This window comes from Mycteria americana, chromosome 5, assembly GCF_035582795.1.
Source record: "Mycteria americana isolate JAX WOST 10 ecotype Jacksonville Zoo and Gardens chromosome 5, USCA_MyAme_1.0, whole genome shotgun sequence".
NCBI lineage: Eukaryota > Metazoa > Chordata > Aves > Ciconiiformes > Ciconiidae > Mycteria > Mycteria americana.
Genome location: NC_134369.1, coordinates 18,777,989 through 18,790,845, shown reverse-complemented (window position 1 = coordinate 18,790,845; position 12,857 = coordinate 18,777,989). Strand labels below are relative to the sequence as shown.

The 12,857-nt window shown below is 55.1% G+C and overlaps 1 protein-coding gene across 1 annotated transcript; it reads right to left on the bottom strand.

The window, feature by feature from the left end:
- Window positions 1-4,161: 4,161 nt before the first annotated feature.
- On the bottom strand, window positions 4,162-11,979 carry LOC142410223 (cytosolic 5'-nucleotidase 1A-like). Its single transcript, XM_075502339.1, has 7 exons — window positions 11,743-11,979; window positions 9,821-9,879; window positions 8,926-9,093; window positions 8,421-8,550; window positions 7,704-7,826; window positions 6,418-6,596; window positions 4,162-5,874 (listed from the first exon to the last, which is right to left on the bottom strand). The coding sequence occupies exons 2-7, from the start codon at window positions 9,863-9,865 to the stop codon at window positions 5,572-5,574; spliced, it is 948 nt and encodes a 315-aa protein (XP_075358454.1). The 5' UTR covers window positions 9,866-9,879; window positions 11,743-11,979; the 3' UTR covers window positions 4,162-5,571.
- Window positions 11,980-12,857: the final 878 nt, after the last annotated feature.

Genomic DNA, 12,857 nt, shown 5'->3' with positions numbered 1-12,857 from the left:
GCCTGATTCACCGGCCCTGGGCCCCCGAGCAAAGCGCCGGTAACTTTTTCCCAGCACGGTGCCAGGACCTCACCCACTCCCAACACTGTTTCCTAAACTGATGTACAGTTTGCAAGGTGAGGGTGCATTTTCCAGTGGCACTGGCACATCCCAAATTACACCCTTTTTCTGGGTGACACCTGCAAAAGCAAACCTGAAGGTGCTTTAGTAGCAGCTCCAGCTGATGGGAAACCTGGGAGCAGGGGAGGGGTTGCACTGAGCACAGCAAAGGGACTCATGCAGGCCCTGGCCACCACGTCCCAGTGCTGCGGGCGCTGGGGGAGATGTCCTGGGCATCGCACGTGGTGGCGGTCCCTGGTCTGTTGGTGCCGGCTGGCTGGGGCTGGTTTGGAGGCAGAGCTGGCCAGCAGCCTACTTAAACAGTTTTTGGCTGCCAGCACGGGCTGCAGTGACCTTGGGGAGATGCTAAGTGGAGTTGCAAAAGGCTTAGGCTGGGTGGTAATTGTTCCCTTGGTGTCTCTCACGCTGTAAACCCTGATGCCGGTGGCAGGTGAGGGTGGCTTCTGGCGGCCAGGAGTCACGGCTGGGTGTCACAGTGGGCAGGAGTCCTGAACATGGCTCCATCCCCATCAAGGCTGTTTGCAGCAGCCTTTGAGCATGGGGTGCTTTCAGCCCAGTGGACCTACTTCATCATATCCTGCTCTTCCAGCCTTTCCCCTAGCTATTTGAAAAAAAAAAAGGCTTTATGCTGCAAAATGCTTATGATCTTTAAGCCTGTGAGCTGCCCTCGTGTCTTCACTATGGCTTACTCGTATGCCACCATGCCTCGCCAAGCTGCTGCCAAACTCAGCATCACCCGTCCCCGCATCCCACGCACTCCATGGCCCTGCCCAGATCCCCACCACCCCCATGCTGCCTGCCCGTGCCTGACCCTGCTCTGTGTTGGACGTCCTTCTGCATCCCCCAGCCCATCCTCCCCCGCAGCTGGGGACATGCCTGGCACCCATCTCGGGGAGGAGGGGACCTGCCTCACCCTGGCTGCTGGCCCCATCCGGTCCTCGGGGCAGGGATCTCGTGGTGTTTGCCTCACCCGAGTTATTTTGCAGCAGGCTGAAACTGCCGGGGAAAACAACCCCGGCAGGCAATGGCAGCAGGCAGCGTGACCAGCGGCTGACGGGATAGGGTGGTAAGTGGCAATGACGGCATCGATTCATTGACTCCCACGCCAGGATGTGATGGGGAGCACCGGGACCCAACTCACCTTGTGGCCTCCTTGAGCAATCCCTGCCACGGTCCCTGGGGCCGCATGAGCCTGGCTTGGGACAGGGGGTATCAGCTCACAGGTGGGATCTCCATGCACAATGCAGAGATGTGCCTCCAGCCTCATACAAGCATGCCATCCATCTCATTTTCTTTGCCAGCAATAGATGCCGTTTAATTATTTCCTTTAATTCCCAGCCTAAGTTGCCTCGAGAAGACCATCATTTATGCAATTACATCTCCTCCAAGTGACAAAGCACCAAAGCAATTGAGCCTTCTGGTCTTGGGAGGAGGGTGGGCTTGCGGAAAGATGAGGGCCAACACCCCATGGTGACCCAAGGCTTGGCTTAAAAATTGCAATGTGTTTCCTTGGAGTGGGAGCAACTACCCAGCTCCTCTTTGGTGAATCAGTCCTGACCTCCTGGGGTGGCTGCTGCTGTGTGAATATGCCCATAAAGGCTCTTAATTCCCACCTATTTATTGTCACCTTTCTCCTGAGCACCAACTTCACTTGCCACGGCAGCCAGCATTTTCGAATGTGCCTGCCTGGGGTTAAGATCTTGAACCCATGTTTAAGCACCTTGGCAAACACAGTCTGTGGCTTTGCACACCCTCTCTCTGAGCTTCTGCATGCAAAACACCCTGTTAATAATTATTTGCAGCGTGGGACTTGGTTTCTCAGCCTCTCTGGCTGTGAACCCCTGAATGTTTCCCAAGGAGTTCTGCCACCGGGGTGGTTTAGGGTTAGGTCAAAAATGTGAAGATGTTTGCCCTGTGCTCGTGGCCAAAGGTGCTTGTAGGTTATGGGTGGAGGGAGGTGCAGGAGCATCCCTGGCGGACACCACAGCTGCGCCCGGGTCCTGCAGCCTCCAGCATCCTCTCCCGCTGCAGCCAGGAGACAATAAGGCCAAACTGCTCAGACATTGCCAATGCAGATGTCTGCTAGCAGCTAAATACCTGCCAATCTTCCCTCCCTGCAGCACCACCTTTTCATAAAAAATTCCTTTCTCTCTCATAGTGCTAAGCTGTTTTTTTTTAGCATTGCAACCCTAAATTGACTGGTGCAGTGAGTGGGGGATTAAGGGCATGCTCCTGGGCAAAGGTCTCCTGCAAACTCCATGGGGCCAGCTAGCTGCAGCCTCCGATCCCTGGGGTCACGCGCCACCCCTGAAACAAGGGCTGCTTGTTTGGCGCTGCTGGCAGGGCTGGGCTCAGCAGAGGAGGCAGCCAACTTGCCTGTGGCTGAGCAGAGCGGGGGCATCGCCCTCTTCCCTCCCCGCACCGGGAGGGTGTCATCAAGCAGTGGCAGGTCAGTGCCAGGGATGGACCCCGACACTGGGCAGCTTTGGCTGGGACAGCGTGGGGTTCCTGAAAAGCAATGGCCAGAATCAAGTGCAGGTCCTTGGAACCCCCTTTGCACCTCTTTGCACCCCTTCTTTTCTTTTCCCGGAGTGGAAAGGTGTGAAACCCCAGCAGGGCTGTAAAGGGAGCCTGTCCCTGTGGGTAGCATGGTGGTGTGACTTGCTCCTGCCTTGCCCTGGCCTCCAAAACCTGAGATGGATATTAGAGAAGCATCCCGCAACCAGCCCCAGCAGCTAAACCCCCTTTGGGCTGTAGCAGCCGCAGGAGACCCCTAGGCACCAGCAACCCCTTGAAGGAGGGAGACTAAAATGCCTCAGAATGCCAACACCTGAGGAACATCCCAAGCATTCATGAACTTATTACAGATGCCTCTAAGACAGAAACAAGTTTTCCCTTGCAGCAGGGGGTGAAGCTGCAGCAGTCCTTGCCAGAGGGTGTTTTTGATGCTCCATCTTTGGAGCAGGGCAATAAAGGGCAGTTTTGATGCTACACCTTTGAGCCATGGCCCGAAGCAGCTGCACTTGGCCCCATGTGATGCAACCCTGCAAACCCTGAGCTTCCTTCCTTTTTTCCCATTTTGGGCATGTTTCGCCTTGTCATCTCCTGCCGTGCTGACAGTGCTGGAGGAAGCCATGCAGCGCCTTCCCCCTGCCTCAGCAGCTCGTGCCCTGCGAAGGCTCACGTGGGCCTGTCCCCACCACCCATGACTCAGCTAGTTCCCCCTCAGCCAAGGCATTGACCGAGCTCCTGCTGGCAAAGGTGATGAGTCAGAGCAGCAGAGGATGTCTAGGACCACCACTATCGCCACCACCGGTCCATGTCCCCACTGCCAGCTGCCACTGAAGCAGACGGCTGCGCGTGGCGAGCGGGGCTGGAGATGTGTGCTTGGATCCCCATACCAAGCCCGGTGGTATCTGACCCGCATAAAAGTGGGACGAACATCTGTACCTGCTCACCGAGCATGTTTTGAGCATCCTGTAATTAATGTTTGCTCAGCGATTGAGGCTGACAGGTGCTTAGCGTTATTAGCAAATGATGAGTAGCTGATGTTGTTGATGTTGCTCCCTCGAGACATCTAATTTCAGCATCTGGACTGAGCAAAAGGGCCAGGGGCCAGACTGCCAGTGCCAAAACCCTACCAGGCTTTGGGTCTTTGGAGGTGGCTTCCTACCAAAGCCCTGCACATGGGCATGCCTGGCAGCACCGAGTTTGGACCCACATGGTGGCCACGGTGGCAGGGACAGGACCTGTGCCAGTGGCACGGCGGGGCCAGCAGCTCCCCTTGCTAGGGCGAGATGTGCAGAGCCCCCAGGCCCAGGGCGGTGGGGGGTGGGAGTGGGCTTGGGGACACAGATGCAAGATGTTCAGGGCCCTAATCCAAAGCCCACTGAAGGTTTCTTGTGTATTTAACCCATCTTGCTGCATGTGTATAAGACCGGATAAAAGTACTGAATGGCCGTAAAGGAGCACTGAGTTATCCCAGCCCTCCTCCCACACTGCTTAAAATGGGCATGAAGGACAAGTGCTCACACAGGGATGCTCATTTATTTATTTATTGGGGGAAAGAATGCATTGGTGAGAGTAACACTTGTGAAGCCTTTAAAAAAATTACTTTTTACTGAGATAAAAAAAAACTAAGCCAGTCATCTTTATCTCCTCCATCCATAAGCCCGCTGCCACCCAGCAGGCACTGCCCTGAGCAGCCAGTTTCTATTTTCTTACAAGGTGGTTCTGGGGAGCTCCCAGGAATTTGGGGTGCCGTGTCCCCAGGCAGCACAGTGACCTCTAGTAGCAACCACTCACATCCAGCCCTGGGGAAAGAAACCTGCAAATGAATCTTGCTCCCCAGGAAAATTAGGAGCAGAGTCCAAATTGCTGGAGGAGAGGCATCCCTGCACGGGGGGTGGCTTGGTGCCGGGCAGGGTCCTGAGCACACCCGCGAACCCCGTCTGTGCCGAGCAGCTGTACCTGGGACCCCCCACCCACACCCTCTGCCCACGGCCCTGGAGACCCATTTAAACCCAGCCTGGGCACCTAGTTCTGGCCTGGTACATGGGGTGCTGGTCTGCAGCCCTGGCCCCTGCATGGCTTGTGCTGTAGGCAGCCCATCTCCAGTGCCCTCTCCTGGAGGGACATCAGAGCTACATGGCAGCTCTGCCTCCTGGATAGACCTCAGATCTGGGTTGCAGTCTTCTCCCTGGCCTACCTCCTGCAGCTTCAGTGTCCTACAGGTTTGGGTCTCCTCCTGGCACTCTGTGAGCTGCCTGCGAGCACCTTTCCTTAGGGAAAGGTGACTTGTGCTATACTCTATTCTATATAGGGGCACAGCGTGGACTTTCTTTCTTCAACCTGGTCACCCATTTCTAAAAAGCTTGCAGGTCCTTTAAGGCTTTGGAGTCATTCTCCCTCTGCTGAGTTTGGCTGGAGCTGCCTGAAGGACTTTCTAAGACATCAGCCTCCCCAGGAAACCAAGCTGAGTGTGTCTGGTGAGGCAGGGTCTTGAGGGGTTCCTTTGGGCAGAGGTCCTGGGAGTAAATCTTGGAGACTGTCTGAGCACAGCCAAAGTTAGCATTTTTAGTGCTTGTTTTGTGCTTCCTTTAGCTCGTGTCGGGTAATAGCTTCATTTATTTCTTTGCAGAAGAGAAAGTCTCCAGCTCCTACAGGTCAGGTAGGTGACAGTCTTCAGTGTCACAGCAAGGGTGTCCTTCCTTCCTGGACCAGTTGCATCTTTTGGCTTTAACCTAAGACCTAAAGGACCTCATATGAGGAGCAGAAACGAGCATCAAGTCTTGCCTGGTAGTCCGTGCTCTCATGCAATGCTCTTGCCCCCTTTCCCTGAGGTTTGTTTGCTGCAGGTTAGGAAATCCTTCCCTCTGCACCAGAAGGTTTACCTTCAACTGGGCCAGTCCCCTGTGCTGCTGGGAGGGAGGACTGCTGGCCTGCAGGCAATCAGCAGCAGGAAGGGACCCAGGCAGAGGGTACACCCACATCCTGAGCCCCCTGGATGTTATGAAGGCCATCATCAAAGAAAATGTGGGGCTGGATCTGGGCAAGGATGGGGCCCTTGGGAGCCCCGTCCATGAAGAAAGCCTCGTCGATGGCCAGACCCCACTCCCGGAGAGTCTTGATGGCTCGGATGCCCATGTCCCGGCCACTGCGGGCTGTCACCAGGTAGGTGCGGATGGGGGATTTTTCCTGGCTGAACTTCTTGCGGATCTTTCCAAGGTGCATGGCAAAAGCCTTCAGGGGACCCTGGAAGCACAGCAAGATACTTGGGAGTGGGTGGGAAATAAGGAGACATCTACTCTGCCTGTACAAGCTACTTCTTCCTCTTCCAGGGTCTCTCAGAGCTCTGCAGAGCACAGGGATGCATGTGGGGTGCAGGACTGGGCAGTGCTGGGACTGGTGCTGTGCACTGGGGTGCTTGGGAGGAAGGTGAGCATTGTGGTGCACATCCTAATCCCAAAGTGACCAGGAAGGTACATCCCAGCGAGCATGGGTCAGAGTCCTGCAGGGACTTGCACAGCAAGAGCTCCCAGCCTATGAAAGGTGGAGGTAACCACAACCCTGGATATTTGGGAGCTGATGGTCACTTACAGGAGACATCTGGCCAGATCTATCTCCAGTGGGACTCCAGATCAGGCCCACACCAGGGACTGAGTGGTGGATGCAAAGGGAACCCGTAAGGATTTGTGTGTGCTTTTTTGGCTACTCATGGCAAAGCCCTAGTGGGACAGATGCTCACAGTGGGTGCAGAGCCTGTGGATGCCCATCAAAGTGGGGTGGCTTGCTCACCTCTCCCATGGGAACAGCCTCCATCACCCGCTCATACTGCACTGCTCCCTCCAGCCCCCGCTCCTGGAAGATCTGGTCCGTCTCATCGGAGAACAGTACGGCATCCCCATCAAACACCACGCGGAGCGGTGTGCTGGGGGCCTGCACCTCCTGCTGGAAGACAAGCGCTGCCGAGACCCCTGCGAGACAGAGCAAGGTGGGGTTCAGGAGGGACACCCCCTCCTGGGGGCAGCTCGTGCATGGCCAGCTCCTCCCGGCACATCTGCCGCAGCCCCGTCCCACACTGCAAATATTGGGTTCTCCAAGCCAGGGGTCTTTCTGTGGGGGTCAGCCCAGCCTTTCTAGGGCTGTGCTATCCCGCAATGGGGATTGACAAGAAAGCACTGCTGATCAGAGACGGATGTTTGGAGAGATACTCAGTCTGCTAAGAGATGATGGGTGGTTGTATAGGCACGAGCAGCCCTCCTCCTGGTGCTCACTCACCCTGCCAAGCCTGGCTTTAATGCCCAGATTTAGCACTCCATGCTGTGAGTAATAGGGACTGGCACCTCCACTTGATTGGGGTAATTGGCTTAATTACAGGTCTCTTCCTACAGGCTGCTCCCTGCCTGCCCTCATCTGTGGACCGAGGCCCCCAGGATGAGAGACACTTGTCAGAGCAATGATGCTCTTCAAGGAGGCTCCAGGAATGTGCTGTGTAGCGAAGGAAAGCCCAGGCTGCAGATGGCTTGCTCGTGACCTTGAACGACCTTGGCCAGCTGATGTGCTTATACCCAAGCAAATTAATAAGGAGGCAATTAACCCCATTAGAGCTGTTGGGGAGACTGCACTCCCTCTGATCCAGGTCAAGCATGTGCTTGCATCTACCACTGAGCACATGGTGACTCTGCACATACCAAGAAAGCAGATTTCTATAGCATCCTCACAAAGCCCTGGGAATCGCCAATGCACTCTCATTGATCCAGGGAGCAGCAGTGGGCAGCATCTTTGGTTAGAAAGGCTTAAATGTCAGGCAGGAAATGACCAGCCCACGGCAGAGCTATGGCCAGAATTATGCATAAAGCACTCAGTGACTTGTGAAGGTATCCAAGAAACCTTGGTGTGTTTGCAGGCTACTGGTGGGGACAGAAGAGAAGACTGAACTGTTCAGGACTGTACTGGTAATCAATGTGCCATTCACCCTCTTGCCCTTGTGAGAGCACGGGCTCTGGCATTGCCTCTTGGTATTGGGCTGCTTGGGAAAAGTGTGGTGGGTTTGGGGATGTGGGATGGAGGGGAGAACGCACCTCTCCGGAGGGCATTGCAGACATCTATCCTGTCAGCCGAGAGGAAGAGCTTGACTCCGTGGGACTTCAGGTACTGTGTGGAGTCCTCATCGCTGACAAAGCAGAACTTGGAGATCTCCAGGCCTTCGGGTCAGGGGATGTGAGCAAAGTCTGTTATAGGGCAACATCCTTCTTGCACCATCCCCTCCCAGGGTCTTGGCGTGCTTCGCTGCAGAGCTCAGGGCAGTTAATTTCCCAGTGCTGTGTGGGGAACCTGCCCCTGTTTTGCTGCATCTTCTTGCCCTGTTGCTCCTACAAAGCTACAGAGTGCAGTTAAATATTCCCTTCATCCTTCCCTTAAATGAGCCCTTCTGACAGCACTCTGGGATTCAGGTGGTTGGTTTTTTTTTTTTCTTTTCTTTTTTTTTTTTAAGAACTCTGTTTCTTTAGTAGCTGCCTGAGGATGCCCAGGCTGTGTAAAATGCTGCCAGACCCCATGGTGCAGAGGATACGGCTGAAGGGAGCCAGGCTCTGCCAAGGAGCCTGTACCCTGGGTGTGCTCCAGGACCCTGGGCAAGCTGCATGGGGCTGGCAGGAATTGGGCTTGTTTCCAAAATAACCCCTTCCCCTTGTGTCTCCTGGCTCTGTATTTGCCACTGATGCTCCACTGTGGTGCCTTATCTGCTTTGCAGCCTCCCAGGGGGAAGCAGACACCTCTGGGGCTGGGGTCCCCCTTACCGTAGTGCTTGGCACTGTTGACAATGCGTACACCGCTCTCCGGGCTGTTGTTGGAGAGCACTAGGATGTCAAAGAGGTCCTTCTCTGCCGGGTTGCTCTCCAGAATCTTCTCATTCACATACTGCACCGCCTGTGAGAAGATGAGACCCGTTTGGAGGGACATGACTGCGATGGCTTTGCTGGGGCTCTTTCGCAGTTAAGGTTAGTGGTTTGTGCTGCATCTGTCAGCTATGGCAAGGCTAGCATGTTATGGAGAGCCAGACAGAGCAACCATCCTGCAAATGCCATCACCAGGAGGGCAGGGAGCAGGATACCCCACTGGGGGGAGGTGGACATGTGGGACTAGTGAGGAGCACAGGTCTTGATGCCCTGGAATGAGGCCAAGAGGCCAGGACAGGCATATCTGCACTCCATGATGGGAGTTGAGACCTAAAGCTGGGAAAGCTGAGCTTTCACCCCATCCTGCGAGTGTCTGCATGTGCCCCTGGCCAGGTGTGGGGCTCACCTGGATGAAGGCAAAGGCCGTGCCCGGTGGCAGGGGCTTGTCCTGGTTGGCCTGCTGGTGCCTTGTGTACTCCTCCTTGCCCTTCTCCAGGTAGAGCTTGTGCTCCTCCTCCAGGTTGAAGATGGCTCTGGTGGTCACCGCAATGACCAGTGCCTCACTGGAGTCTTTCTGCAGGACAGGGAGGAAAGAGGGGTTGGGGGACAGCAAAGAAGGAGCTTGGGGAGGTGGGGTGATCAGGGGGACACAGCGCTCCACCAACCAGGGCTGTGGGGTTGAGTGTTGGAGGCATCTCCCATGCGTCATAGTTCCTGATGCCAGAGGGCCTTTGGAGAAGAGGTATCAAGTCCAATCTTCATCTTCAGGCCACCAAGGATGGGGCAGGCAGTTGTGAAACCCTAACCTGTCTGGTAAGTGCCATATGCTCTGAGGACAGCTCATACCAGAGGGGATTGCTTCATAATTTTGGTGTTTGTGGGCACAGCACAGCCATGGTTGCCTCTTTGTGCTGAGTTGGGCACTGCTGAGTTTCTCTGCACATACTGGTGGTTGTACCCTTTGTTTGTGTCTGTTCTGAAGACTTTATTAAAGTCTCTATATATGTACAGAAGCTGCTGCTTTCTCCCTGGACACTCTAAAATATAAATGTGAGCAAACGCACCCGTCCTGTCCATGCAAGTGGAGGTTCAGTCCTGCACCTCTTCCCATGTGGGAAGCACACAGACCTCACTGGGACAGGTGCCCAGCAGCCCTGGGACAGGCCACTTCTGCTGAAGCCTAGGCACAAGCAATTCAGGCCACCACAGCTCTGGGTTGTGGTGTGTCCTGTCCTGCAGTGGCATTTCAAAACTTGCTTTAGAAATACAGGATGCGTGTTTTGTAATGAACAACCTTTTACCTGTTTCACATCTGTGTTTATGACTGTGCTTTCAGGCTCTGCCATCTTCAACTTTCAGCCTCAAAAAGAAAATATACAATTAAATTGGTGCATTATAATACAGCCAATCTAGAGAGAGGGAAGAGAGGAAAAGAAAGGGGACATCCTACCCACCAAGTGGAGCAGCCCAAATGAACCTGCTTCTGCTGACAACAGCTCTGCTCTGAGAAAGCCTTGTCTAATAGTTCCAATTAAACATGATGAAGTGGCTTTTCAATCACAGATAACTGCTTTTTTTTTTTCCCCCCTAAAGAGTATTTTTCTTCAGGGGGAAATGCTGAAAGCAGTTGTGAAGCTCTTCCAGCAAAATAAGTCTGTGTTTACGCACCTTAACTAGGGCTTGGAGATTGATTGGAGCTAAAAAGCCGAAATAGGTCTGATCTTATGGGTAGGCTTCTAGTTCACATCCTTATTGCCTTTCTTGCTACTTTTTTTTTTGTTTGAATGGTGAATTTGTATCCACAAATAAGCAAGTTCACTGTGTGAGCAGCTGATTTGCAGCTGCAAAAGGCCTGAGTAAGTAGAGATGTGTGGTGAGGGCTTGGATGCAGGACAGGATCCTGCTGATGGGGCTGGTCTGCCCCTCCACAGCCCTCTGAGCCAGCCAGCTCCTACACTAAAGGTCTCTGTGCAGGCTGTGCTAACCCAGGTCTGGCAGATGAAAGTCACAAGGGTTACATGGTCTGCCTGTGCCTAGCAGCTGAATAAGAAATCACATTTATTTTTGTACACCTAGGTCCTGTGGTTTCTGTAACCACCATGCTGTACACTTCATTTCTATGCGCTAGTCAGTGTTAGAAATGGACTTTTAGGATTCAGCCTGTGGGATGGGAACTGTTCCCATTCCCACTGAGGGGCATCCCACAGGGGCTGTTTCCACCCAGCAGCTCCTACAAGTATGCTGTGGGGTTCCTCTGGAGAGCAGAGGCAGCAATGATGTCTCTGCACAAATGTGCTGGGAAGGGGGGGGGGGGGGGGGCGCTGGGGTTAAAACCCCATTCACCAGTTCATGCCCTACCTGCTTACTGGGTTGGGGGGCTGTGCAAGCATAGACCAAAGCCAGCATGCAGTGTAAAGGGGAAATCAGGGTCTCCAGGGAGACCTTTCTTTTGCCCCAGTTTTCTTTAATTAATTTTTATTATTCAGGGGCTGTGCAAAGTGTTGCCTGGGCTGGCAGGAAATGCACTTGGCTGATGCCAGCCCGGAGAGCTGGAGCCTTGCCATGGGGGTTCAACGTTTGCATGTGCACTTCCCATCTGCCCCCGGCATGGAAAGCCCTGCTGGCATGGCTGCTCCCCCAGCCAGGGGGTACCTGGAAAGCCAGGAGATGCTGAGCATCCCTCTGCTTCTTCCACCCATAACCCATACTGGGAAGGGGTCTTCTCCCACAGACCACGGCAGAGGGTGGCAACCACCAGCCCTTGTCTGCTGAGCAGGGAGAAGCTTTCCTCTGACCGAATTTCAGCCAAGCACTTTTCTAAAAGTGAAAATGAAATGAGAGGAGACAGCGGAGCTAAGCGGCCCTTCCTGGAGGGAGAACACCTCCTCTAATTTCTGCTCTGTCCTTCCGGGCGCTGCAAACCGCGCCTGACTTCCCCCCTCCATCTACCTCCTCCCGTAAGTGCAGTATTGCTTACACGCAGGTATGTGTACATGCACGCACCTCCGCTGCGAGCAGCCCCCAGGCACGCTGCCAGACGTGCAGGAAAGCGTTTCAGGCGGATGCGTGCTGTCCCCGCAGCTCATCCGACAGCTGCGCAGCGCAGAGCAGCTACTACCCCGCAGCTACTACCCCGCAGCTACTACCCCGCAGCTACTACCCCGCAGCTACTACCCCGCTGCGCACAGCCAGGATTTTGCTAGAGAGAAAAGCCCAAACTCACCGCGAGCGCTGCCTCTGCTCCCTGGCGCGGCTCGTCCGGTGGCAGCATCCGAGCTCTGCCCAAGATGCCGCTGTTGGCATTTCCCCCTCCCCGCGCTGCAGGAAGCGGGCAGGAGCCAGGCTGGGGTGCAGCTCCGCTCCCCGGCCTGCTGGGCTTTGTAGGCAGCCCGGCGGGCTGGCGTCGTGCCCAGGCCAGACTGCATTTCCCAGCCGGCACCGCGAAGGGGCTCACGGCCGCCCGCGGCTGGCCTCGCCCACGGCCGCGGCCGCGGCCACGCTCTGAGACAGGGGCTGAGCCCTGGTCCTGCTTTTCGGCTTCCCTCGGAGCTTGTGCTCAGTCGCCGCTCGCTGCCCACAAGTGCTGCAGCGATGCCTGTTTCTGTAGGCGGGGTATTTATAGCGTGCCTCCAGACCTCTCATTTCCCAGCCCTTTAATACGTAATGGTTGTGGTTTTGACCGAAAATGTGGGGGTACCTGTTCAGGAGTGGCTTGCAGCTTACGCAGGCAGATGCAGGGAGCTGGGCCAGGGAGAAAGGCTGGTGCAGAGCGTGGCGGGGTGCAGGGGGACTTGCCACATTTGCAATTTTACTGTAATGTTTTTGGGTCCCTTTTCCCTTTTTTTCTGAAAGCTGCCTCTTACACGCTGCCCTTAGCAGGGGTGATTTTTGGGCTGGGCTTTTGCTTTTCCAGGTGGGCTGGGCAGCACCCAGCCCTGCGAGGCTCATGCTGCTGGGGTATTTCAACACCCCCTTTCTGCCCAAGAGGGGGGGGGGGGGGGGGGCTGACACAGAGGAGCGGCTGCCATCCTGCAGCTTTTCCCTTGCCTAGCTGGGGCACATCCCTGCCCTGCTGCTGGAAGATGGCCCAGAGCAGCAGCCTCCCCAGCCTGGCTTGGGCCAAAGGAGACCAAACTCACCTGCATGAAGGCCAAGCAGCCATCCCCCTGCATGGCCCCAGGTTATCACCAGCATCACCAAATCTCCTCCCAAAGTGCGGGCTGCAACCAGTAAAGCTTGGCTTTACTGAGATGTTTGTCTCTAGCTTGTCTCTAGCCTGTCAAAAAGGCTACTGATATGCTCAGCTTTTAGCATGCATACGCAAACCCCCTTTCTCTG